This window comes from Echinops telfairi, unplaced genomic scaffold, assembly GCF_000313985.2.
Source record: "Echinops telfairi isolate 266 unplaced genomic scaffold, ASM31398v2 ScPeMD7_23;HRSCAF=83, whole genome shotgun sequence".
Taxonomy (NCBI): domain Eukaryota; kingdom Metazoa; phylum Chordata; class Mammalia; order Afrosoricida; family Tenrecidae; genus Echinops; species Echinops telfairi.
Genome location: NW_022103920.1, coordinates 49,535,576 through 49,563,009, shown reverse-complemented (window position 1 = coordinate 49,563,009; position 27,434 = coordinate 49,535,576). Strand labels below are relative to the sequence as shown.

Genomic DNA, 27,434 nt, shown 5'->3' with positions numbered 1-27,434 from the left:
TTGAAACCAACTTGATAGCCACTAAGTACAACAAAAACAACACAGGTGCACTTATGCATAGGCGCGCACACACACACATTTCTAGTGTGTGTGTTGTTACATGCCTTGAAGACAGTGTCACCTCACAGTGACTCTGTGCATAGAAAAATAGAATAATGCCTAGCCCTTTTCTTATAACAAGTGTGCCAGTCTCATAACCATTGCCATGTTTGTGCCCATCATGGCATCCACTGTGTCAATCCATCTTGTGGAGAATCTTCCTCTGTTGGATGATTCTCTACTTTACCAAACATGATGTTCTTCTCTAAGTATCGGGCCCTCCTGATGACATGCCCGAAGTATGGGAGAAGGATCACCAGCCTCACGTATGAGGAGCAGCTGGTTGTATTACTTCCAAGGCACATTTGTTCATTCTTCCGGCCTTCTATAGTATATTTAATAAAATTCTTCACCAACACCGTAACTGGAAGGCATCGACTCTTCTTTGGTCTTCCTGATGAATTGTGCCTATGAGTCCATTGAAAATTTGCAGTTTGGATCAGGTGCACCCTAATCTTCAAATAAATAGCTCTGCTTTTTTTTTTTACTATGTTAAGAGATCTTTTGCAATAGACTTACTGAATGCAGTATTTCATTTGATCTCTTGATGGTTGCTTCAATATGTGTTGGAGAAAAGACGGAGGTTGTTAGGGTTTTCATCTTCTTTCGATCCACAGTCTCTTTTCCATTGACCATGATGTTGCTTATTTGCCTAGAGGTGAAGAATTGTGTTTCCTATATATTAGGTGTAATCCATGTCTAAAGCTTCAGGAATTGATCATCAACAGGTGCTTGAGTTTCTCTTTGTTTTCATCAGCAAGGTTGTCCGTCTGTGTATTAAAAGTTGTTAATCATTCTTCCTCCAACCCTGAGGCTGTATTCTTCTTCATATAGTCCATCTTCCTCAATTACTTGTTGCTTGCAGATTCAATAAGTATGGCGAAAGGGCACAACCTAATGCTCACTTTCCCCGTCTTTCTCACTGTTAATCCACTTTTCTAATTGAACGATGGCTTCTTGGTCTCTGTAGAGGCTCTGCATGAGAACAGTGATCTGTTTTGGAATCCCCGTGCTTCACAAGATTGTTTTCATCCATAAATAATCAAATGCCTTTGCATACTCAATGAGACACAAGTAAACATCTTTCTGTTCTCTATTTTCAGGATCGATCCATCTGCTCTAAGGAATCACATCCCTCCTTCCACACGCTCTTCTGAATACAGCTTAGACACTTGGTGACTCCCCGACATTGCACTGCTGCAACAATTTTTGAATTGTCTTCAGCAAAATTTTAATTGTTGTGGTACTGGTGATATTGTTCAGTAATTTCCACATTTTTTTAATTTGCTTTCTTTGGAATTGACATAAATATTAAAGTCCTCCACTCAGTTGGCAAGATTGTTGACCTGCAAATTTCTTAGTATCGATGAGTGAGCACCTCCAGTGTTGCGTATGCTTATCGAATAATTTCTGTTGTTATTTTGTCATTCTGTCAATTCTTGGAGTTTTGCTTCTTTGCCAAATACTTTTTATTTATTCATTTTTTACTGAGTGCATCATGGACTTCTTTCAATAGCATCAATTCTGGATCATATGCCACCTCCTGAAATGGTTGAATAGAAATTAGTTCTTTTTGTACAGTGATGCTGTGCAGTCTTTCCATCTTTCTTTGACGCTTTCTATATTATTTACATTTTGTCCATAGAATTAGTCAATACCACAACTCAAGACTTGAATTTTGTCCTTCATTTCTTTCAACGTGAGAAATCCTGAATGTGTTATTCCTTTTTAGCTTTCTAGCTAAAAATATTTTATATAATTTTTACCTTGTTTGCTGGAGCTGTTCTTTGAAATTTTCTGTTCCATTCTTTTTTCATCATTTTTTCCCTTTGCATTATTTTTCTTTCTTGAGCGACCATTTAACCTTTCTATTTAGTTTTTCATAGTTGATCATTTTTTCCTTAGCTTTAGATGTATATGTTTAAGAGCAATTTTTGGAGTCTTCTTCAACATTCACTTGCTCTTTGTCTACTTTCCTGTCTTTGTAATGACCTTTTGTTTTCTTCAGGTGTGATGGCCTTGCTTATTAATCTATGATCATCTCACACTTCACCGGGTTGCTCTTACTGCGATGCTTTGCAGCTTCTCTTATTACGATGGTTTGTAGAGTCTTCGACGTTCATGGATGTGTTTTAATTTTCTTTAGCTTCTACTTGAACTTGCATGTGAGCAGTTGATCGTCTGTTTTTCAGTCAGCCTGGGACATGGTGCTGGCTGATACTATTGAGCTTCTCAATCATAGCTTCCCATAGAAGCAGTCAATTCAATTCCTGTGTTCTCTAGCCATAGACTTTCACATGTATCATCGCTATTTATGTTGCCGAAAAGGGGGCATTTGCAGTGAATATGTCTTTGTTCTTGCAAAATAGTATCCCCTCACTGACAGCATGTGATACCTGGCATCATTTCTGTCACCGCTACGTGTGTTTCAACTACCTGTCCTTCGTCTTTGTTTTCAGCTTCCACGTTCCAATCCCCACTCATTGGTCTTGAGTGCTTTTCAACCCAAGGGGCTCGATAGGCTTGCAAGTATTTTTTCATAGTTCCATTTTCTCATCATCCAGAAAATAATTCCCAACAGTAACTTTACTTTTTTTCTAACTTTCACATTTCAGGCATCGGTAATTATCAACGCTTTTTGATTGCATGTTCTATCAATTTCAGAGTGCAGCCGTTGATTAGATTCTTTTATTTCTTCAACTTTGTCATCAGTGATTGGTGTATAAATTTGAATAAGAGCCATATTGATTGATCTTCCTTGTAGGTGCATGTATATTATCCCATCACTGACAGCATTGCATTTCTCACAGGATCGATCTCAGAGTGTTCCTTCTGACCAGGAAAGTGATGTCCTTTCTCTTTGGCGTGGCCCTCCGGGCACCGGGGACCATGTGACTGTTTGTGTGCATCTTCAGGAGAGAAAAAAGTCATAGGGGCTCCCACAGTCCTGAAACAGGCGGATTGAGTATACATAAAAGTTAAAAAAATAATTGTATCCTGAAGCCACTGCGTTTATTGAGGGGGCAATACTATACTAACATTCATAATATCTGATATATATATTTCAACAAGAGTAAAAGTGTGTTGGTAAACAAAATGCAAGAACCTTTAAAAAAAGTAGGAGGAGGAAGAGAAGGAGAGAAACCATAGAAAGAAAGCATATGGAAAATTTAAACTATGCAGTTTCTTGAGGATTATAATCTAAATTTTGTAAGATCACTAAAAACCTAAAGAACAAAGCAAGCATAACTCCTTTCATTTGCACCGTAATATTTATCCCAAGCACTGCTGTTGTGGATAGAGTTTTCATACACTCGCGCTGTTTTTTCACAGAATGATGTGGGAGGGCAGAGGATACTGGTGAACAAATGGAGCACTTTCCTGAAAGCAAGACTGATTTGTTCAGTTCCAGGAATGAATGGAATCGATACATATTTTGATGAATTAGGTAAATATTTTGGCAATTACATTGTCTTCTTTGATGTGTTTGCCTTTCTATAACCTCGCTGTCTCTAGTACACGTGGAGAAATTGAGTTCTACTCTATCTGACCTGACAGGATTTAGAGCAAGTCTTTGTTCTTTGGCCTCAGCCAGGTCCCAGGGTGGAGCTGAAGGGGTTGCTGGAACAGAGTCTGTTTCATTATCTTGAGCCAGTGTTTCTGGCTCCTTCCCTGTGGCTCAATTCAAAGCTACTACAGGAGACAAAATTTCCAGTCTGTTAAAATTCAGAAATGTTTTATGATTACACTTGAAAATTTATGTTTCAAAACCTAAAATAGTTTCTAAATTGTCAATACAGTTTCTTTACACCTAGGGGTTGAAAATACCAATTAACGTGTTACGTTTTTTTGCTTTTCAGAGGATATCTTTTTGCTATACACCAGAGACCCTAAGAACCCTGTGATATTTGGACTTTTTAACACTACCAGGTATGTCATTTAGATCGTCAATAAGAGCTATGCGAAACAAAAGATGATTCACAGAGTTCTCACCATACAAGCTCGAAATACTTTAGAGCCAATTGTATTCGTTCTCCTATTGGCAATTGTGATTTACTTTTCAAAACCATAATCCCAATCTAGACCCTTTCTCAATGTACTTCTGACACCCCAGCCTCCTCTTGTGCTCAGTATCCTAAGCTCTTCCCTCTCTAGAACAGCGTGCTTTTTCTCTCTCTTATAGATTGTGAGATGTTAGTCCCGTGCTATAGAGTTTGGGACGATGTTATTCATAATATAGAATTTAGTTTCAGTCAAACTTTTAAGGCACTTTCTCAACTGTTAGCATTCCTGGAAGTGCACATCGTTTCGTGCATAACAGAAGTTTTGTGGTACGCACTTCTTCACGTTGCCTCTACAGACCAGCCTCGCAGTCTGTTTCGAATGGGTCACCCTCCATAAACCCACCGGAACAGGTCAAGCTGGCATATAGAAGAGCATCTTGAGCCGAAATCGACTTGATTTTAATAACAGCAATAGATTTTGAATTATTCTTCAAGGCTCTCCCATTATCTGTAGTTCACTGAGATAATAGCTTGCTAAGTTCCCCTGTCTAATTTTGCTTGCCATCACTTTGTTTCTATTCATTCACTTCTCTTGCACTGATTTATATAGCAGATCTCCAATATTTGTCAATATATTGATTCACAAATGAAAAAACATGATTAAAATCAGTTTGGATTGAAGTTTCCAGTCGCAAAAATCATGTTTTGTATACCTGAGTATGTATTTATATTCTACAGATCTCTCCCGATAAGGTAGAGTGGAGTAGAAATTACTACAACAAGATATAACAAAGAATAGTTCTCTTAACAGGGTAGATTGATATAACTCAGTCCCTCTCTAACATTGCACTGGCTGCTATTACATAGCAATCTATATTGTGCTTGCGTGGGGCCTCTCCAAAGAGCTGTGTTAGGATTTCTCAGCAAGCGATTTCCTGTCCTCATTTTTTGGGGGGAATACATTGATAATAAAATCGGAATAAAACTAGTATCCTCCAATTGTAAAGAAGGCTTTATTTTTAATTTCCCAATAGAAAAACCTGGAAGTACTTTCCCCTATCTAATATTACTTGCAAATAATTGGTCGTGTAAGTTGATAGTTATCACAGCCCATGGAGAGTCCCTAAATTTTATTTTTCAATTTCACCTTCTCCCTTATGCCATCAACACATTTGTACCTTATATGATAATACACACTTTATATAATAAATAAGTGCACTAAATTATGGAATAATCAAGTATAGTTTTCAATGTCTTAGGAGGATTAATTTATAAGCTATTTTATTAAACTTTGTGTAATGGGTTTTTCTCAGAAACCAAAGGTAAGGCATGAGTGTCTTCTAGGATTTCAAGTTTGACTCCCCAATTGAGAAAAAGTCTTCCCAGCTGTTACCTGACATAGAGGTTGATATTTAAAAAATGGTGATCAAAGGTTTATTGCCCCGTTAGTTGGGGTTCTATCTGGATTTCTGAGTATCTTAGATATTTGAAATTGCTTCCAGGTGTGTCATAAAAGGTGTGAATTGATGTCTTAGACAGCAACATGACTGCTGTCCTACAGGCGTCTCACAGTAAAGAAAATTTTATATTTATATAGAACTGCATTTTGTAAGCCACTTGGCTGGGGAAATGTTAGTAGTTCCCCGTGATCATGCCAAATTAATAAATATGACTTGATTATTTTTTAAATCATTAAAATATCCTTTGAAAAAGATTCACACTACTGTTTTTATTCTCTGTGTGGGATCATTTGTATCAAGAAAATTATTTCAATTTCTGCTAGTTATGGGGTGAGGAATGTGAGTTTTGTGTAACTGTCGCATTATCCCTAGAGTAAAAGCGCTCCTCTTAGTCATAGGTTTGTTAGCGTAGCTACCAAGCAGCGGTCTGGTGAAAGGAGCAAACAGCAGGGCTATGACTGTCCAGGTGACCCAAAGCCAAGAATGGGGCCCCGTTCCACGAGACCTGGGGTCACTCGACGTCACGTCCACAGAACAGCACGCGGAGCAACTTCAACAAGCGTGAGGTTCTTAGAACGCTTCGAAGAAGTGAGGATGGCAAGACGTTACCTCAGTACTTTGGGCACATTGCCAGGGGAGCCTGGTCCCTGGAGAAAGACATCCTATTTGGGAAAGTAGTAGAAGGCCAGTTAAAACGAGGGGTAACTGGAGGAATCGACCCCGTTGTCTGTAAAGATGTGCTGAACCACGACAGTGGTGAGGTGGCACGGGGCAGGGCAAGGCGGCCTTCTGTTGTCTCCATGAGTCGATGGCGTCCAACAGCAGCATGCTCATTAAGAGAACATTTTGAAAATGGAACAACAAAACGTGAGATAAAACCTTAAAATAAGGCATTCAACTCAAGAACGAAGGTTTAAAAATAATTGGGCTGGGTGTCCCGTAGCAAAACTTAAAAGATACAACGTTGGATTTAATGACAAAAAGTGAAATTAACAATTAGTTTTGTGATTCCAACAATGTCACTTTTATTTATTAAGCAATTAAGGAAATGTAAATCTTGGAGCCCTCAGACTTGAAGGGTTGCACCTGTTAGTATTTCTGACTATTCCTGAGAGATGTTCACATTTGACCCAGTTCTTGTTTCTTATCTGTGGAGGCTGCGGCTAGGTGGAGTCCTCGTCTGTTACAAAGATGTAATGAGCTTTTTAATGTTTTCCAGTAACATCTTCCGAGGACATGCTATATGTGTCTATCATATGTCTAGTATCCGGGCAGCGTTTAATGGACCGTATGCACATAAGGAAGGACCTGAGTACCACTGGTCACTCTATGAAGGGAAAGTCCCTTACCCAAGGCCTGGCTCTGTAAGTTTAGGCATTTATATTTTAAAGCCTCTTTGCATAATATTTTGTTCACTGTTTCAAATGCTCTACAGACCTTTTCAGTTTAAACAATTAAAAAAATTCGACACCCAAAAGTATGTTTGATTAATGGCATCACAAAAAATGATCACTTCTCATATCAAATTGTACCTTGTTATTTAATGGTCCAAATAAAACCTATAATGGATATATTTCAGTAGTATTATAACGTGTACACTATCACTGGCACTCCAGGTGAGGATTTAATAGCAGCCAGCATCCAAAAGCTCCAACACCAACACCACCAACAACAAAAATTTATGGCATTGGTGAACACGTAAACATCCAATGAAACGAAGACCATATTGCTCCTGGTCCCTTCAGAAGAGTTAATACCTTCTCTGACTCACTTCCAAGAAAGGGAATGTTATCACAATTTTTATATTCTAGAACTTGGGCCAGTCTCTAAGTGCCCAAAGCCAAGCCTTCTCCTTCAGGCACATGTAGCAAACTAAAGACCCTTTGTTCCTCCGCCCCCACTCTGCCCCCAGGACCCAGCGCCTCACTTAACTCCCTTGCTGGCTTCTTCAGAGGAAAAGTGCCAGTACGAAGAAGTGTTACTAAATTTCAGAACATTTTGCTGCTTACTTCTGCCTAAGATTCTCTTTAGGCATCCAGACTTTTCTTCTATGAATTGGCATAAAGTCTAAACATGGTTATTGCTGTTATGTATCATGCATACTGTAGGCAACAATGCGAAGAATATGTAGGATCACTGTGTGTGCTCTGTTGACCACGGGGATCAAACATTTAAGTTGTCATGAAGGCCAACATCCACATGGCATGAGTAGCTGGTGAAATCCCATCACTAGGCTGATTCTATAATTACTTGCAAGTCAAGTAGGAACCGTTTGTGCAGAGCCAAAACCCACAGTGGAAACAAACCATACCTCCATTAACAAGTGTAAGGCTTTACCATTTCAGTCACTCTCTCACTAGCTTAAAATTATTACCTCCAGTAAGACATAAAGTGTATTTCATTTCACTCTGTTGATTGAAATTGCAATTTAAATGGAGAAAACCCACTCCTGTGGCTTTGCTGGAAATGCTTCTTGAAACCACATGGCCTTAAAGGAGATTTGGGGCAAGAGACTAGTTCCTGAACTGCTTCCAGCCTGGTCCAAAATGTTTCCAATTACGTATCATGAAAAAGCCCTCGAGCGAACACTCGGTGCCAAAATAAAGAAATATGGCCCGCTTTAAAAACAGGAACAAGTAATTAAAAAGACCCTCTTTTTGGAACCTGGTCACTAAACTGTATTTAGACTCCAAAGTGGAAAATGTTTATCAAAATAAATGGTTACAAATATTTGGTTGTTCTATAAGAAAATATACTAAATGAGAGAGCTGTGATTAACAAGCAGAAAAAAACAAAGGTAAAGGCATTCCAATTTAATTTTAGAGTTCCTTGATTGAAGAATTGAGATGGGTTGTAGCACATATCTGGGAGGGGGGTTTCATTGTATCTACTCCATACATAAATAATATACATTTGTACACAGTCTTGTAGTAGCACAGAGAGGATAATCTTTGGTTCTCAGTAATTATAAAGATAAAATTTAAACAGATGTATTTCTTACAGAACTAAAATTCTATGATCAATAAGCCAATTTGAACCATCACCGATTATAGTCTCCTCAGTAATGGGAAAGTTCTTTTACGCACTTGTGGTCTTCATTTTAGGGATAAGATTTATCATAACTAAGAAAATTTTTATTGTGATGTAAGCACTATATTATTTACCATAAAATTAATTTATGTTTTGAAAAGAAAATATCAGAAATGAGAGAAAATAATACTAATATGTTATATCTTATTGTCACCCCTGAAATATTCTGGCACTAAATATGCTTCATTTTTCTAGGATTTCATTGTTTTCTAAGTGATTTTAGTGGTGAGTGTTTGGTACAGGTTAGTGTCTCTGCAATTTTGAATGCAAATTCTATTTCTAAAGCAAAGAATGAGAAGGCATTAAATATTTCTAAAGTTGAGAGTAATTGCACATATTCAATGTTGCTGACTGCATCAATCACTGATTATTAACTTGATATTTAGGTTTAAAGCAAAAAGATTTATCAACTATCAACTTGTAATTTCCAGTGTGCCAGCAAAGTGAACGGAGGGCGGTATGGAACCACCAAAGACTATCCAGACGATGCGATCCGATTTGCTAGAAGCCATCCATTAATGTACCAACCCATAAAACCTGCCCATAAAAAACCCATTTTAGTAAAAACAGATGGAAAATATAACATGAAACAAATAGCAGTGGACCGAGTGGAAGCGGAGGATGGCCAATATGATGTCTTGTTTATTGGGACCGGTAAGTGTCTTATTGCTCCTCTGGTATTAAATATACTTCGTTTTTCTAGGCTTTAGTTAGAAAATACTCAACTAAAGATACCTTTAAAATAAAGAACCTTGGCAGTTTTTTCTTAAAGTACCTCTCACTAGTTCTTCTGTTGAACCATTAACCCATTCATACCACTCTAATCCGAAGTAGAAGAGATTAAGCCAGATTTCTTTCCCTGAGTGTCAATACAAGCTGCATTCTCCTTCTCTAAAGTGTCCCAGGATGAATGCTACGTCTGTGATCACAACAGTGCAGATCTGGTGAACACTCAGAGGAATACTGTTTAGGCTGCTCAAGCACATTATATCCTGTGGAAAATTAATCATTTTAATTTGATCTTTGTTCTTCACTTGATATAAATATAAGTGGGATATGTATTAGGTGTGCTTGTATTCAAAAGGGATCGCTTTCGTTCCTTGTCGTCAATACTGAATACATTTGCATAAATAAGGGAAGGGAGGAGTAATGGACGCGGATGGACTTCTCAGCCTGGAAGGCGGGCGCCATTTTTCTTTTCAACGGGGAGCAGCCCTATCAGGAGTTAGCTGTTTACGGAGGCCTTGAGATTTTATAAACTACTTGGGGAAATAACTTTACTTAATTAAATCTATAATTTCAGCAATGCCTATGAGACCCCTATCAGAATCAATCATTTGTATTAAACACATGACATGTGATCCAAAAAGTCTCAAATTATCTATTATAGTTTTGCAGAGGCCACTGTTACAAAGAACAGTCTCAAAAGGAGATAGAAGCTTTGAGCCACCAGCAAGGCATTACTCTGATATAGAACTGATTACCAAGCTCAGTTAGGGGCCATCTGCTTATTCTTTAGTTTGAACGTGATGTCAAGGCAATTACGGTACATATTTATAATGTTGATACAAATTATTAATCAGTTTACAGCCATCTTCTCCTTATCCTGAAGGTTTACATTTGCAAACCATGAACTTCTAATGTTATCTTATACCCTGATTTATTATAAGGCAAATGGGAAGAGGTTTACAAATTTATGTGATAGTAACTAAAAGCAGTAGAATCTCTAGCTAATTTTAGCAAAAATGTATCACATTGCAATAGTTAATACAAAGTTTTATACCCAAACTGGGATGCCCTGCATTAACAAGGCAAATCATAATGAACATGTTTAGAATGTAATTTTTTCAAATATATTTAAAATTTTAATCCAATGCCATATATTAGATGTAGCACATGGAAGACATTTTGGAATCTTCTAGCATCCTGAATCATATGTAGTAAGTTCTGCAAAGTATTTTAAAATTCTATGATCATTTTTAAAGTTTTGGAATGGTTTTTCCATTGTTTTTTCTTTTGCAGCATAGAATTTGTGATTGCTGTTATTTGCCATCATGGTAATTCCTATTCATGGCAAGAGTTTGCCACTCAAGAACTCACTGCCATTGAGTTGATGCTGACTCCGCGACCCTATAGGGCAGGGTAGAATTGCCCCTCTGAGTTTCTGAGACTCTAACTTTCTACAGGAGTAGTAAGCCCTGCCTTTCTTCCAGGGAGCACTGGTGGTTTGCAACTGTCTGGTTAGCAACCCCAGGCATAACCATGTGCCACCAGAGTTCCTTAGAACTGGGGATGCCCGCTTCTACTTAGATGAGCAGTCATTTGTATATGGGCTTTTATTCATAAACATGTAATTCTTAGGGGACATTGACATATGCCCAGAATAGGAGTAAAGACAGAATATGCACTTCTCCAATAACATTTTTAAAGCAACTTTAAAGAAGAAAACATGTATATGATGTCCAGAAACAGATTTTAGTAATAGTAAAATAGTAATACAAGCTACTGGTAGGAGATTAATATTGATGTGTTGCACTGTGGGTTTGAGATTACTGGAACATAAAATCTCTTTAACAAACTTAAAGCTGTTTGGCAATGAACTCACTTCTAGCAGGTTAAAGCATTACATAAGTAAGAGTCATCATGCATCAAATTAATCATGGGGAAATTTTTTTGGGGGGGAATTTTTTAATTCTGTGAAATATTTGGATTTTCTCATCAGAATAACCAAAACTAGTTGCGAGAACTCCAGACATATCAGGTATATACTTCTGCTGTCATGTAAGCCACAGTTGCCTCAGATGAATTAAACTACAATTTTTCAGCACTTTTAAGAGACCTTCTTGATACATAGATAATGCATACAATGTTGGAGACTACAAGTTAGTTGCAAGTCAATAATCTGAATTTTGTACTTGCATATTGCCTGATACGGTTATAGGATATATATTATGTTGTGTGATATTCAAAGCAGATGATAATTTTTGCTTCTTTTAGTTAGTTTACTGGGTAGGTCATTGCTTTTAATATAATTAAAATCAGTTTTATTGACTCAAGCATGGATTTAGATATGTTTTAAAGCACACTGTTTAAATACTACAGGAACTCTTGTCTCAACATTTCTAAGCTCACTGACATTTTTTTACTGAGTTATTATTTCTAGCACTGTAGCAATTTTGGGAGGCAGGATTGAACTTTTATTGCACTTTTCATCGAAGAAAGAAGCTTAGAAAGTAGAAATGATAAAAATAAGATGGAACTGGAAAATACTGAAATAAAATGGTAAAAGCAGTCAATTATGGAGCTAAGTGATAGGTATGATTCATTAAACACCATTTTCTCAATAGCATATGCTTGAAATTTTTCTTAATAGGCAATATGTGTATATAGAATATAAGGATTTCTACAGGGTGCCACTTTGAAAGGTTTAGTCAAACTAAAGGTACCAAATGTTAAAAAAAGTAAGTAGATTTCAGTAAGAAATTTTCTTACAAACTAGAATAATTTGTTATCTCTCTTATATTTTGCTAAAGCTATAAGATTTTTTTTAAATTTTGAACTTTTCATTCAACCTTTAGACCAAATATTTGGCAAAATGTGTATATTTTTTGTACACTTTTTCTTGTTTAAAAGTTTTGCCATTTGGTGATATTTAAGTGGCCATAATTTCTGTCAGATAATTATTTTTAATCAACAGTTCTTAAAACATTTCACCCATTTAAATTTCAATTTTAAAAAATTAATTGGTTTTTTAGTAGCTGTAGCACTCAGCTTGCAACTGAAAGGTCAACAGTTTGACCCCAGCAGCCACTCCCTGGGAGGAACCTGGAGCAGTCTGCTGTCAGGAGAGTTAATCCCGGGAACCGTACAGGGAAGTCCTGCTTGGTCCCACAGGGCCACTGTGGGCCAGAATCAACCCAACAGCCCACACGATGAGTACTAAGTTATTAATTATGTAAAAATCAGATGATATCATAGCTTTGAGTTTGGGCTATGTTTTATCTCTTCTCTACTTTCTTACAGACAATGGAATTGTATTAAAAGTAATAACAATTTACAACCAAGAAACAGACTCAATGGAAGAAGTAATCTTAGAAGAACTACAGATATTCAAGGTATTTTTAGTTTAAAAGTTAGCCAAAATGCATGATTTACAGAAATCTGTAAGTGAAACGTAAATAGAAAAGACTATTTTTTTCTCTTCAAACTGCTGTGTTCCACAATCAGAGGGAATTGGAGAATGACTTAAAAATCCTAGCGCATATTTTATTATCATAGCCAAACAAAAACTCCCTGCCATCAAGTGGATGCTGACTCAGAGTGACTCTCAAAGTCAGGGTTGACCTGCTCCTGTGGGTTCTGAGATTGTAACTCTTCAGGGAGTAGAGAGCCTGGTCCTCCTCCCAAGGATCAGTCAGTCATTTCAATCTTTTCCCCATAGCACAGCCGGTAGTTTCAAGCTGTTTACCTTGTGGCTAGCAGCCCAAAGCTCAAACAGTAGGTCGTCCAGGCTCCTAAAAATCAAATTCACTGTCATCGACGCCGTGTGCACTCATAGCAGCCCTATAGAATCTGGACTCATTATTTCAAAGTTGCATCATCTACAAATGCCTATCAATATAGGCATTTTTTTCTACTCAACATTATTTTTGTATTGTTGGTATGGTAATGACATAAGTATCTTGCTTTTTATATTAACACTTGGATTTCATAGAAGACTTATTCCAAATAGGAACATAGGGAATAATAGCTGAAAGAGTAGAGATGCAAAAGCAATGACATACAAGGAGCTTTTAAAATGTTCATGGGAAAAAAACTGTTATATTTTCATTTCATTTTGCCATCAACTTTTTAAAGCCCCCGTGTATATAGCATTTCAAATTTTGTGTCCTAGAGATTACACATTTTTTAGAGATGTACACATACTGTCATCATCTTATCTCAACTAGAATAGTTATGCTTATTTATTTTGCATACGAAGTCTCCAAGTGAAAAATAATTTTATGTTAGGAATCCTAACTCTCATACAAAGGGGCTTCCAAATTTGGTGGAAAGTGGGATTTAAGGATCATGGAAATTGTCCATGAAATTTTGAAGCTCTCGTCACATTTCATAAAAAAAAAAAACTTTGTTATTTGAATATAAAAATAAATGAACACATGCGTACATGCAGAAAGGATTCTGGTTTGAAAAAATGTAATATAAATTGATAGAGATATATAAAGTATGAGATAGAGGATCAAACATCAACTCTTCTAAAACATAATCTTCAAAGGGGAATCACAGGGTTGGTTCTACCTGCTTAGGATTTCCCTACTTGCAGAATTGACTAGTGTCTTGTGCTCCTATGGACGCTCTGGTCTTAATGAGTATCCTTAACATTACCTTTGGCTTTCAAAGTCAAGTGATCTAATTTCTTCTCCTGGAGCAAGACAAATTCATCTTGTTCAAAGCATTCTGGGTTCCTAGTAAGTGACCACACACTCCAGCAGAAAAGTATTTTGTATAAGCTTGTGTTAAAATGATTACAGAGTACATAGTTTATTAGCAATATAAACTTTTAAGAGAGTAAACTGTTTGACTTCCAATGGCACAATTACTTTATGAAAAATAGCACTATGACTTTGTTCTTTTATTTGAAGGTACTGAGTTTCCAAAGCAGGAGTAATCTTCTAAGGCAAACACAAAAATCGCATTCCAAGGACGAATGAAAAGCTGCTTAGATTATACCTTGCTTTTCACATCTCCATAGCTGTTCTGCTCCATTAATAAAATAAGAAGTAGCTACAATTTAATTGTATCCTATTTGCATACAGATTTACTAAAACTGAAAGCCCTAGATACTTGGCACAGAGCCACTTACATTATACTAATATGATTTCAGGGGACTTAGGACCATATTTAGGTAGATTTTCAAACACAGGCAGACCTTATTTACAGGCATCTAATTGAAGGGTAACTTGGACTTGTTTACATTTGTTGTTTATATTTAAAACATTGTAAGCATGATTTTATATAAATGTGACATGACTTTGAAATATTAAAACAATTATGCTCAAAAAAGACAAAGAAAAGCAAAACCTTCGTGGCCCTAGAGGACCGACCAGAAGTGCCCCTTGGTGTTGCTGACACTTTAAATATCAACGGGAGCAACCACTTCACTGTCTTCCTTGGAGCAAGGGGTGGGTTTAAACCGCCGACGTTCTGGTCAACAGCTCGCAATCAAGCTCACTACAGCCCAGGGCTCCCTGAGTTCATGACGTTCAAGCTCACAGACCAGAAGAACCATCTTCACCTGTGGGCCTCAGCTATAAAATCCACTTAAAATATTAAAGACGCTGTTAAGAATGGGCCTCATTCAAAAGATAGGGATAAACCTGTAGTTTATTTCTTAAAAAAGGAAAATGTTGTTTCTTTGTTTGTGTCCCTACCCTACCCCCCAACCAGGACCCAGTGCCTATTATTTCGATGGAGATTTCTTCAAAGAGAGTAAGTCTATGTGCATGTGCCCGTGTTTCTGTGTGCATGCTTATTCTATACAGCAGTTACACAGTAGAACCCCGGACCTCAACACTAATCCATTCTAGACGGCGCATCGAGATGCGAGGCAGTCAAGTACCGAATTAATTTTTCCATATGAAATAACTGAAAGCGGATTAATACGTTCTCGACCAAGTTTTCACCCTAACCTTGCCTTCTTATACAAAACATGACACAGAAATTTCAAAGTAAAGAACTTAGAGTTAAATCACATCATTTAAATAAGAAACACAACATGAAAAAACGTTTTTTTTTTAACAACGACAGTATGGGCCATACCTTGAGACTGATGAGGATCTGGCTCTGTGGACACGGATGTGGAGAGGAGGAATGGAGAGAGAGTCATTGTTGGGAAGGGGAATCCCCTTCCATCAAATCCACTGGGAGCTGCTTTTCAGGAGTTTTCTCCCTTCTTTGCCTTTTTTCACTCGGGCCTAGCTGGCTTTCTCTCTGTCAAAAAAAAACACAACTCTGTCTCATGAGGTCTGCTGCTGGTGTTCCTGTAACTGTATTCTAAAAGGGCTTACTAAATTGTCATCCACAATATCGATAACACGGTTAACCAGTTCCTTATCATGATGATGCTTTTCAAAAAACTCTTTCCTAGGACCCATGCTTTTTATCTGAAAACAGTACAAAAAGCCACAAAATCTAAGAAAATAGTAGCAAAACGCTTGCAACACAGCCACAAAAGTTTTAAACAACGCGTACTAACAAGGCCAACTATCGCCAGGTGACCGAAACACGAACTGCTTTTGTTTACAAGAATCCATGATTCCGGTTGGATTCCGATGTTTTGTTCAAGCTCCGATGCACAATTTTCTTGACATTTCGCATAGAAATCTGATTATGTCGAGTACTGATGCGGTCGAATACCGGGGTTCTACTGTACTTAAAGGATATACTAGGATTGATACATTTGCTTATCTATGGATTTATTTTGCTTGTCATGGTTTGATTATGACAAAATATTTAGCAGTGTACATTTTATAAATGTCTTCATGTTCTACTTTTGGAAAGAAGCAGATGAGTTATTTAGTTCTAAAGTCTTTGGGGGTATTATTTCTTAGCTACTTCCAGCTTGTGTTTTTGAACAAAGAATAGTGACCGTCCTGCCTCATAAAGTGTGCTGTAAAACCTGTCTCCTTTCTACTTTACAGTCGCTGTTATCTACTGTGTCTCTAGAACAACATCCATTAAATATCTGGCTTATATGTATTTATTTATTTAGAAATAACTTGTTTTTAAGGTGAGGTGACACATACCATATAGCATGCTCTATAACATGTATTTTCATTGATTAAAGTTGCTATTTTTACTTAACACCACATTCCTCCTCATGGTTACTCTATTTTTGCAGGCATGGGGTTTTCAAAACTTTGACCTTCTGAAAGCCAGGCCTTAGTGCCCCTGGTGGGCACAGGACTGGGGCTGGGTTGACCCACCAAAACCAAACTCACCACTCTTGAATTAATTCAGATACAAGTGTCCCTAGAAAGCGTTTCTGAGACTGTAGCACTTTACAGCATCATAGTTTCATCTTTCTTCCACTATATGGTCGGTGTGCTTGAACTGCTAACCTGTATTTACCAGCCCAATGTACATTCCACAGGGCCACCAGGGGTTAGAGTTTGTTGCTTAGATACTACACCACACAGATACTGCTTTATGCATCACATATCAGCATTTACAGACAGTTGACTTCCCAAGTCTCTTACTGGGCATCCCTAAAGATCTTTAAAAGAAGACACGAAGTGTCTACAAAATCTTTCTTAGAATAGATAGCTTTGTAAATTCTTCTGAAACTCAGTTTGGTAATTTTGATATTCCTACTTATAAGTTAATAAAAATATTTAAAATCTTGAGGAAATGAAAGTGTCAATGACCCATTATTTACCCAAACAAGTGCTACAATTTAAGTGAATATTCACTGGCGTGTAATATTTACATTGTAATTTAAATGAATATTCACTAATACGAACAATTATAGAAAAATCCTCCCCAATTGATGGTAGTGGTCTCTCTCTTTGGTTTCTATAGCAACAGCTGTACGTTGGAGCTGATTCTGCTGTGGCCCAAGTCAGATTCCATCAGTGTGACATGTATGGAAGTGCTTGTGCTGACTGCTGCCTGGCCCGAGACCCTTACTGTGCCTGGGATGGCATATCCTGTTCCCAGTATTACCCAACAAGCACCCATACAAAAAGGTGAGACAGCATTTGGTGGAATATTTATATTATATAGGAAAGCCCTATGTATGTGTTTACATGTGCTGCAAATACATCCAAATACAGAATGTGCAGGAGGCAGGTTTATAACAACTTCTTAACCACAACTAAAAGCATTGACCAAATTTAGTGCTGAGCCTGGGGGCTCAGGACTATAGTCTCAGGGGACATCAGATCACTTGGTATAGGATAGTCCACAAATGCAATGTTCTGCAACCTACTTTGGTGAGTAACTACTGGGATCTTAGAAGCTTTTGAGCAGCCATGTAAGGTGCAACTATCGGTCTCTCATCTGAAGCAAAGAATAATAAAGGACAACAAACACATGGAAGAAATTAGTCAAGAGGACTAAGCATACCATGGTACTGTCAGAATCTATGATCATAAGACCAATCCTATCAACTAGCCTGAAAGGAATCATAGTAGAAGGTCCTGGATAGAATGGGTGAAAAATATGGGACAAAACTCAAATGATGAAAGAGACCAAGCTTGAGAAAGACTGATGGAACTCTCCAGACTACGGCCTTTAGACATCCTTCAGTCCTAGACCTGAAGTAACTCTAGTGGCTCAATGTTCAGCCAAGCAACAGACTGACCTCTAAGGTGTACAATGACTTCAAGAAAGGATGCACCCCTTAGAGCAAACAACCACGCAAGGTCAGAAGGGCACCATCTGCCCAGGGTTTAAAAGCTGTGAAGTCAAGAAGGGACAGGTTAGAAGGATGATTAGAAAGAGTAAACTAAGAGTGTCTTTACTTTGTAAGGGCTGCAACCAATGTAATGAATCAAAATGTATATAAATTGTTGAATAGGAAGTCAATTTGCTCTGAAAACTTCCACCCAAATCATAATAAAATGCTTTAAGTTAAACTAAAAGGAAAAGAAATGTTAGTTGGAGAAAAACATCAGTTGGGATTCAAGGATCTTGTTTCTCAACTCATTTAGCAGCACCCAATAACTACAGTAAAGTATCATTCATTCTGAAAGAGTGGAGTACTTTTAATTGTCAAATGACTCAATTACATCACATTGTATGATGGATAGAAATAAAATTGTAGTTGATTTTCTGTAGAACAACAGTGTAGTTAGAGGAATTTAGAGAATATGTTTAAAACCTACCAGGACTTTCTAATAATAGATGTTTTGATAATCCATGGACTTGTCCATTTAATACCCAGGAGTATTTAAAGATGTGACTGGTTCTATAGGCTCTGTGTGTGTACGGAAATGTTTGCAGGGATGATGACAGTTGATGACAGGTACCATCAAGTCAGTTCCGGCTCATAGCCATTCTATGAACAACAGAGCAAAGCGCTGCTGGGTGCAGCGCCACCCCCATAATGGTTTTTGTGTTTGAGCCTGTTTTTGCAGTCACTTTGTCAGTGCATCTTTCGAGAACCTTGCTCTTTGTTTCCTGCCCCTCTACTTTACCAAGCACAATGTCCTTCTCCAAGGACTGGTCTCTCCTGACATGCCATGTGAGATAAAGTCTTGCCACCATTGCTTTTAAGAACCATTATGGCTATACTTCTTATAAGACAACTTTGTTGGTTCTGCAAGCCATGGTAGTTGCAATGTTCTTCACCAGATTCACAATTGAAATGTATCAGTTCTTCTCTGGTCTTTCTTATTCAGTGTCCAACTTTCGTAAACATATGAAGTAATTGAAAATACCATGGCTTGGGCCAGACATACTTTAGAACTCAAAGTAACAGCCTTGATTTTCAAACCCTTAAAGAGGTGTTGTGCAGCAGATTTACCCGATGCATTGTGTCCTGGGCTGACTTTTTTATAGCTTCCATGAGAAAGATAATTGGAAATTGTAAACTCAGGGAGTTTCCAAATAAGATGAAATCTTTGACAACACCATTCTTTTCTCCCATTTATCTTGCTTTTACCTATTGATCCAGCTGTGAAGATTGGGTATTCTTTGCTTTGAGTTATCCATACTGATGGTTATAATCTATGATCTTCATCAGCAAGGGTGTCAAGTCCTCCTCACTTCCAGCAAGCAAGGTGTGTCATCTGCATATTGAAAATTGTTAATAAACCTTCCTCCAATCCCGATGCCAAAGTCTTCTTCATATAATTCAACTTCTCTGTTTATTTGCGTAGCATACAGATTTGATAAGTGTGGTGAGAGGCTACAACCTGGACACACACCTTTCTTGATTTAAAGCCATGCAATATTCCCTTGTATTTGTTAGTACAGTTCTTGATCCATGTACAAGTTCCTCATGAACACAATCAAGGGTTCTTAAACTCCCGTTCTTTTCAAAGCTATCCATACTTTGTTATGATACACAGAGTTAAATGAGTTTGCATAGTCAATGAAATACAAGTTAACATCTTTCTATTATTAGCTTCTTTCAGCCAAAATTCATCTTACGTCAGCAATGATAATCCTTGTTCCATGTGTTCTCCTGAATCTGGCCTGAATCTCTGGCAGCTCCCTGTCAATGTACTACTGCAACCATTGTTGGATGATCTTCAGCAAAATTTTACTTGCATGTGCTATCAGTGAATTGTTCTATAATTTGAGCATTCTGTTGGGTCACCTCTTTTTGAAATGGACACAAATAAGGCTCACGTCCAGTCAGCTGGCTGTCTTCCATCTTTTCTGGCATAGTTGAGAGTATGCTTCCAGTGCTTCATCAGCTTGTTGAAGCATTTCAGCTCAAATGTATCGTTGTCTCTTGCTCACGTGCTATGTCTTGAAATGGTAGAATAGTTATTTTTGGTACAGAGACTATGTTTGTTTGCTTTTTCCATTTTCTCTTGATGCTTCCCACATCATTCAATAGTCTTCCCATAACGTCTTTCAATATTATAACTCGAGGCTTGAATTTTTCCTCAGTCCTTACAGCATTTAAGATATGTTGAGCATGTTAATTCTTTTTTGTTTGTTTGTTTTCTAGGGCTGTGTACATTTCATTATGATATTTCACTTTGCCTTCGCAAGCTGCCTTTGACATTTTCTGTTCAGCTCTTTGGCTTCGTCCCTTTCTTCCTTGCCTACTCGATGACGAGGAACAAGTCTCAAGGTCTCTTCTCACAGCCACTTTGATTTTGCTTTCTTCCTCTCTCTTCAATGATTTCTTGCTTTCTCCATGAATGATGGTCTGGATGTCCTCCCACAGATTCCGATGTTTTGTTCGAGCTCCCATGCAAAATTTTCACGACATTTCACGTCCAAATTCGACTCGGTCGAGTACTGATGTGGTCGAGTACCAGGGTTCTACACTGTAGACAGCATTGTACTTCAAAATAAACCTTGAAATGCCCTTTTGAAGATGAACGCAATGGCATTCCTCTTAGTTGCTCCATTCCCAGCACAGTAAGCCATCTGATCTTCTGATTCAGAATGGCCAATCGAGTTCATTTCAGCTCACTAAATGTATACCACTTCATTTTATTAATACATTTCTGCAGCTGTTTCATCTAATTCTGAGTGATTCCCCATCAGCAAATTAAGGTCTGAAAGGCTTTATTTCCTCCATTCAAGTCATTATGGTCCACTGAAACTTTCAGAAGGCAGCTCTTCCTCCATCATAGTTGAAGTGCCTTCTGACCCGAAAGGCACATCATCTTGCGTTACCTTTGACAAAGTTCTGCTTCTATTGATTAGGCCCTCAGGATCTGATAATGTGTCCGTGCTATGCCTAAGGTTCCCAGGGGCTAATTCCTCCGAAGTGAACAGCTGATTTCTTCTTCTTAGGCTGGGAGCTCCTCTGAAACCGGTTTCCTTTGGTTGACCCTGCTGGCACGTGAAACGCCAGCGACACGGCTTCCTGCATCACACCGCACAATATCACAGCAGCACAGCCCACCACAGACAGGGGGGGATTTGCAGCATTATCCTCATACTTATATACCAAGGATAAATATAAGCAGTAAAGAAATCTAATTTTCATTGTTTATGTGTTCATAATTTAATTTCATAACATAAAATTCAAAGCCCCCAAACTTGAAGTTTCCTGAAAGTAAGTTCATGAACCATCAGCTGCCAATACTGGAAATGGACCTGCCGTTTTGACTTTTCTTTGTCCGCCCCGGTTTGGACAACTGCTCCCATTTAGGAATTTTTGCTGCAAGACATGCAATGTGTTTAGATCAATGTAAATGTGGAAATGGTAAGCTACCACACACGAGGGATTCAAGGACTTAAAGGGAAATAAATAAATAAACTCTAAAATACATCCTGCATTTGCCCTGTGTCCTTTCTACCAGCTGGTCTTCATTTATTTCATTTTGAAAGTGAATATTTTAACTCCTAGGCAAATGCATGACCTGTATAATTAATGAAACGTGTGATTTAATGCAACACAAATGGAAGACACTTAAGGGCTTCCAACGTCTATTGTGTCGAATTCAGAGAGGTCAATGCTATTCCTTAGCGATGGTGAATCCCAAGATCCTTTGAACGGGAGATTTTGAGAGGAAGAAGGAATTTAATGATAAAGCTGTTTCGCCACTCAGCTTTTAGGAAGTGTGCTGACTTCAAAGGGACATAGTAGGCAAGGGAGAAATAATTTTATTCCTTCTGAGATAGGCCATGATTTTCTTCGACTAATAAGATGACTGGAACCATAGACAGCAACAATGTGGAGCAATTTCTTCATGGAAAGAAGATTAGACTAATTTGGTTTTTCCCAACTATTTCACTTTGGACTGCTTTTCTTTAATTCTTTTTAAATTCAGATTTAAACTATTTTAGTGTAACTGCTATTTGTAATACATTAACATCTATAATATGAATTCATTAAAAATAAAACAAAACTACTAATTCAAACTTTTGTTAATCTTGTCTACGATTAATTGATGTTGCAATGACATTTTATTAAAAATATTAAAGCTAATAAGCAGATAGTGAAACTTTTTTATTCTAATGAACAAATTAATTTAATTTGTAAATATTATTTTAAAATATATTATCCTATTAAGCAAATGATTATACTATACAGAAGGGGAATGAAGAAACCATCACAGCCCCTTATCTCTAAGAAATCACAACTTCGTGTGGAGGGAATTGTAAATGATGATAATAATAGCTCATCATTGAACACTTAATATTTAATAAACTACTAACAGTAAACTGCACAATATAGTTAATAATCAAAATAACTCAACTTTTGAGCTCCATATTTAAAATTAGAGATAGAAGCAGATTCCAGTTAAAGATAATTAATTGCTAGTTGGGAGCATAGAGTGTTCAGGAACAACTGTGAAATTCCCTGGGTCAGGATTATAGTAGCAGAATCTGAAAGTGACAAGGTAATTTTAACCCAAATAACAATATTTATTATTCTATCCTTATTAGCAGTAATAATAATGGCCACCAGCCTCATACCACATACTTGTAGATAACAAATATTGTGTTAAAATAAAATGTGCATGCTGATGATGAACAATGAGCAATTTCCATAGCGAAGTATTCCTTAGCACTTGGTGCATCCTATAAAATTGAACAAACATGAATTTGTTAATATATTTTAAAGGTGGAGGAAAATTATCATGTGGAGAGAGTTTAATGAATGGGCAAGACGACAGGCAGGAAGGGGTGAACTGCTGGAGCTAGGAGCCGCATGCATCGATGGATTAATTCAGTTCCGTGACACGGGGACCTTTCAGTGGTGTCAGATTCTTTTCCGCCATCACCCGCCCCTGGAGGATACTTTCTGGACCTGACCCAGCACACGAAGGGAAAATAGTTTGCTTTTGTTACGGATCATTTTTGTTGCGTACCTGACTTAAAGGAAAATTTCAAAACTGGCTGGTAAAAGAAATACTTTTTCTGTTCACAGAGTGAAATGAGTTAACAGGGGGAAAATATTAATTCACAACCCAAACCACTTGTTTAAAGTAGTCTTCCAAAATACACAACCACTTATAGAATGAGGTATTTTCCTTGCTCTGACATTTTGTCTATTTCCAGTGCTTATTGAAAAAAAAAAAAAAACTTTGGTCAACCTTTATCGTATCTCTTTTTGATCTTAAAGCACCCTGCCATTCTTTCTCATGCTGAAATACAGAATGACTCTATATTGCTAGTCAATGACCTGATCCCTTGCAGGAGGAGAACTTTTCTTTTAAAATGCATCCTGACTCACAAGTGTCGTTGAGTCGACACTGACTCATGGAGACCCTATAGAACAGAGTGGAACTGCCCCTTGGGTTTCTAAGACTGTAACTCTTTACAGGAGAAGAAAGGCCCATGCGAACTACTGACGCTGTGGATCACAACCCAGCACAGAACCACTATGCCACCAGAGCTCCTCCAGGGCTCCTCCTCCTTCGTTTAAACCAACATTGTGTGGGTTTAGCTTATTGTTCGCATTGCTTGTCTATGCACTCCATAGCTCTAGAATTATCTGACTGCAGTTCACTTCATTTTCACATCACTTGACTCGTACTAGACTTTACACAGCAGGATTCTTGCAAAAAAAAGTTTCATTGATTTCAAGAATACTAATTAGTCATTATTGTAGAACAGGCTTTAGATTCTCAATAATATCAAGGCCTAGACATAGGTCATAATCCTAAACATTTTATGGGGTGACTTCATCTAACTCACATGTGATAAAATGTACCAGACCTTCACAGAATATTGTCAATATTTGATGGCAGCAATGGAAACCAAAATTGGGTGGGAAATGAGATGAAAGGATTATGGGTGTCATTTGCACCAAATTCAGTTTACAAAGGATAATATAAGAACCAGGAAAAGAAAGAGAGCTGCATGAGATGATATAGCATGTGGGTGAGGGCATTGGTATTCGTATCTGTGTCCTTCCTGAAATTCAGCTAGAAAGCTTAAATATAATTAAAATTACTCATTTTGCTTGTTTGCTTCTTTGGAAGCTGCACTCATGCCCTCAAAGGTAAAACTCCTGATTTACTTTTTACCCATTAGTCAACCATTGTCTCCTGTTTTTCTCTTAAGTTTGAGGAAATTCTATGAAAGAAACAATGGTATTTTCTAACTTATTTAGTATTTCCGTTTGTATCTCTAACTTGAATTACGTATGTTTAAGGTCTTGACTTAAGAATTCTAGTCCTTATAAGAATAATTCCCATGTTGTTGAATTCCTCAAAAAGTCACTTACACATTTGAAATCTGATACATGATCTAGAATTATTCTTCTTCAACATGTTGTTGTTGCTAAGTGCCATCAAGTCCGGTTTGACCCACAGAAACCCTGTGTACAACAGAGGGAAACACTGCCCGCCCTCCGCCATCCTCCCAACTGTTGTCACTTGCCACTGTGTCACTGTGTTGAGGGCCTCCCTCTTTTTTACTGCCCTGCCACTTTACCAAACATGATGTCCTTCTCCGGAGCCTCATCTCTCCTGATAACATGTCTAACGTTCCTAAGACAGAGTTCCATGATCCTGGTTCCTAAGGAGCATGCTGGCTGTTCTTCCAAGACAGACTTGTCGGTGCCTTTGGCAGTTCACGGTGCTTTCAGTATTCTTCACCAGCACCATAATTCGAATGCATTCATTCTTTTCTAATCCTCCTTATTCAGAGTCCAACTTTCATATTGCATATGAGGCAATTGAAAACACCATGGCTTGATCAGACACACCGCTCCTCATGGTAATGACTTTGCTTTTCAACACCTTCAAGAGGTCTTACGCAGCAGATTTAGCTAATGCAACTCTTCTATTGATCTCTTGACTGCTGCTTCCATGAATATTGATTGTGTATCCTAGCAGCACAAAATCTCTCACAACTTCTGCCTTGTCTTTGTTTATCATTGTGCTACATATTGGTCTAGTTGTGAGACTCTTAGTTTTCATATTGAATTATAATCCAAATGGAAGGTTGCAATCATTGATCTTCATCAGGAAGGACTTCAAATGCTCTTTCAGCAAACAAGGTTGTGTAATCTGCATATTGCAAGTTGTTAATAAGACTCCTTCCGACCCTGATGCCACACCCTTCATATAATCCAACTTCTCTGTCGGCTGGCTCAGCATACAGATTCACTAAATATGGCGAGATGATGCAACCCTGACGCACATCTTTCTTGATTTCCAACCATGCGTGTTCTCTCATTCTGTTTGCACAACTTCCTCCTGATCCATTCACAGCTTCTGCATGAGCACAATGAAGACTTCTGGGATTCCTATTCTTCTCAAAGCTTCCTGTAGTTTGTCGTCATCCACACCATTTAATGCCTTTGCATAGTTAGTAAAACACAAATAGACATCTTTCTGGTATTTTATGCTTTCATTAAAGATCCATCTGACATCAACAATAATCTCCTTTGTTCCACAATCTCTTCTGAATACCATCTGGACCTCTGGTAGCTTCCCATCTATGTACTGCTACAACCATTGCTGGATGATTTTTGCATGTGAAATTGAAGATATTATTCTATAGTTTGAGCATTCGGTTGGATCACCTTTCTTTGGAAGGGAGACAAATATGGATCTCTTCCAGTTAGTTGTCCAAGGAGCTGTCTTCCAAATTTCTTGCCTAGACAAATGAGTGCTTCCAGTGCTGCATCTACTAGCCGAAGCATTTCGATCAGTATTCCATCATTTCCTGGAACCTTGTTTGCGGCCAATGCCTTCAGTGCAGCTTGAACTGCCTCCCTCGGTGTCACTGGTTCTTGCCCACATGCTACCTCTTGGAATGATGGAATGACGACCAGTTCTTGTTGATATAGTTACTCTGCATATTCTTTCCTTCATCCCTTGGTGATTCGTGCATCATTTGATATTTTTCTCATAGATTATTTCAATATTGAAACTAGAGGCTTGACTTATTTTTCTCCAGTTCTTTCCGTTAAAGAGATGCTGACCTTGCTTTTCCTTTGGCTTTCTAATTCCAGGTCTTCGCACATTTCAGTGTAAACTTTGACTGTCTTCTTGAGCTGGCCTTTAAAACATTCTATTTGGCTCTTTGACTTCATAATTTCTCCCATGTGCCTTAGCTACTCTATGATTCAGAGCCAGTTTTAGCATCTCTTCAAATCTCCATGGTCGTTTTTTTCTTTCTTTCCTGTCCTTTTAATGACCTTTTGCTTTCTTCACGTAGGATGTTCTTGATGTCCTCCCACAACGCATCAGGGCTGTTGTCATTGGTGTTCAATGCAGCAAGTTTGTTCTTGCGATGTTCTCAAATTCGGGTGGGACAGACTCAGGTTTGTAATTTGGCTCTCGTAGACCTGTTTTAGTTTTCTACAGCTTCAGCCTGAACTTACATAAGAGCAATTAATTGCTGGTCCATTTCAGTTGGCCCTTAGCCTGATGTTAACTGCTGGTAATGAGCTTTTCCTTATCTCTTCTCCATCATCCCTTAATGGTTACAGAACAGAATTTTTAGATTAAGGCAACTTTATGAAAACTTTATTAAAATAGTCTGCCTTGCTGTCTTTAACTACACCCATCTCTTACCAAACACGATACTTATTTATTTCGGACGACCTTGTTGAACCAGTGTTAACCAAATGTAAAGGAAACCTTCTTAGATGATCTCAAATCCCAAGTTCAACCTTATATAAACATTCAAAGAGTATTCCTATGTACCTATTAACCATTGAAAAACACTCCGTGGAAATATAGAAAACTATGAAACTTAGATTTTATCCTTGTTTGGTATAACTAATCAATTTTTTCAGTAGCAGAACACTGCTTGAGTTTTTAATGCAGTTGGCTACATTTTAAAGTCTGGAAAATCAGAATCTGAACCGCTAAATGCGTTTACTTTTTTTTTTTTTTTCAGGCGGTTCCGCAGACAAGATGTTCGCCATGGAAATGCAGCTCAGCAATGCTTTGGACAGCAGTTTGTTGGTAATCCATAGAAAATCGATTGCTATGCGTTATAGTACACATTGAAGATAAACTGCAAACTTCTCAAAAAGGGAGGCCTTGTTTTCTTTCAGACTGAATATACTAGAGAAATGTTACTGAAATTGTTCTCTTTTTTTCCTTCCAAGTAGTTAAAAGATAAGGGATTTGACATATAATTATTTTACATAATTAAAAAATATGTCTGTACA

At 37.8% G+C, this 27,434-nt stretch overlaps 1 protein-coding gene across 1 annotated transcript in view; it reads left to right on the top strand.

The window, feature by feature from the left end:
- The window catches only part of SEMA3E (semaphorin 3E), a 316,859-nt gene that overhangs the window by 251,118 nt on the left and 38,307 nt on the right, over positions 1–27,434 (top strand). Inside the window, exons 8-15 of the mRNA XM_004702793.2 lie at positions 3,433–3,547; positions 3,960–4,029; positions 6,783–6,927; positions 9,085–9,307; positions 12,677–12,768; positions 15,101–15,142; positions 17,234–17,400; positions 27,158–27,225. Coding sequence (XP_004702850.1) covers positions 3,433–3,547; positions 3,960–4,029; positions 6,783–6,927; positions 9,085–9,307; positions 12,677–12,768; positions 15,101–15,142; positions 17,234–17,400; positions 27,158–27,225 — 922 coding nt within the window. The remainder of the gene's footprint in view (positions 1–3,432; positions 3,548–3,959; positions 4,030–6,782; positions 6,928–9,084; positions 9,308–12,676; positions 12,769–15,100; positions 15,143–17,233; positions 17,401–27,157; positions 27,226–27,434) is intronic.